Raw genomic sequence first — 1,114 nt, forward strand, 5'->3', positions numbered from 1 at the left:
CGCATAATATGGCCATACGGTGTAGGAGGCCCAGTCAGACCTTGGACCATAACGACGACGGGGTAGGGGCAAACTTACTTGAACTTTACAAGTTTGGAAGTAACGGCATTCAATCGATGGACCCGCTTCCTTCTCATCTTCACGAGTCTGTACACAATAAAAGCGTAAAATGGTGCATACGTTGCAGCCAAATTTGGGATATTTTCCCCAAATTTGCTAAAAGCGTGTTCTAAATATGTTTTGTATTGGTATCATCAATATCCCCCAATATGAACGCGAGAACTGCTGTTACGCTCGCCAGAACGCTTACTTCTGCGCACACGCGCACACGAGCTACACACGCCACCTCTCACACTCGCAGAGTGTCTGTCTCTCTCTTTCTCTTTTACTCGCCCGCGCACGCCCCCGCCTTTCTTTTTTATTTTTTTCGCATGCGCGCGTTCTCTATACATATACGCGCGCTTCTTCTCACACATACATATATACATACATATACATATACATATATATATATATATATATATATATATACGTACATAACAGAACAAGCCTTCATCTATGCCAAATGCCCTCCAGAATTCACAAAAAATAAAACAGAAAAAAGGTCGACAATGCTGAAAAAACAAAAAGAAAAAGAAACACAAAACAAATGACAGATGTAAAGCATGCATATATTGTATGCGTGTTGCGTTGTCCATACGTCCGGAATGCAATTGTTTAAAATAGAAAACATCTCAACAAAAGGGGCAGACGAATGTTCAAATTCAAAAGAAAAAAAACACTAACTTAAATGTAAAAATAAAATTAAAAAGAAACAAAAACGACTGCAGCAGCGCAACGCAGAATGTCATAAAACTACATCAGCATATGAACCGTTGGCAAATGTATCTGTGCAACAGGAGGTTACAGTGTTCACAATTTTTCAGCTCTCCTGCGTTTTCGAACATGTTTCATACATATGCAATGAAAAAGAGAGGAAATAAAATTAATTAAGTAATTAATTAAATTTCCCTTAAATCACGGTCCCTATTCCCACACCTTTTCGCTCATAAACAAATTTCTCAATGGGCCAATCAATTAATACTCTGCGGCGCTGTTCTAGTGCAATCGATTA

At 38.9% G+C, this 1,114-nt stretch overlaps 1 protein-coding gene across 1 annotated transcript; it reads right to left on the reverse strand.

The window, feature by feature from the left end:
- Positions 1–18: 18 nt before the first annotated feature.
- Positions 19–476, reverse strand: Tsp_14494 (conserved hypothetical protein; the record flags this gene model as incomplete). Its single annotated transcript, XM_003367081.1, has 2 exons — positions 276–476; positions 19–216 (listed from the first exon to the last, which is right to left on the reverse strand). Coding segments are annotated over exons 1-2 (399 nt in total), but the record flags the coding sequence as incomplete, so codon positions are not given.
- Positions 477–1,114: the final 638 nt, after the last annotated feature.

The sequence above is a fragment of the Trichinella spiralis genome (assembly GCF_000181795.1).
Source record: "Trichinella spiralis strain ISS 195 chromosome Unknown Scfld4865, whole genome shotgun sequence".
Lineage (NCBI taxonomy): Eukaryota > Metazoa > Nematoda > Enoplea > Trichinellida > Trichinellidae > Trichinella > Trichinella spiralis.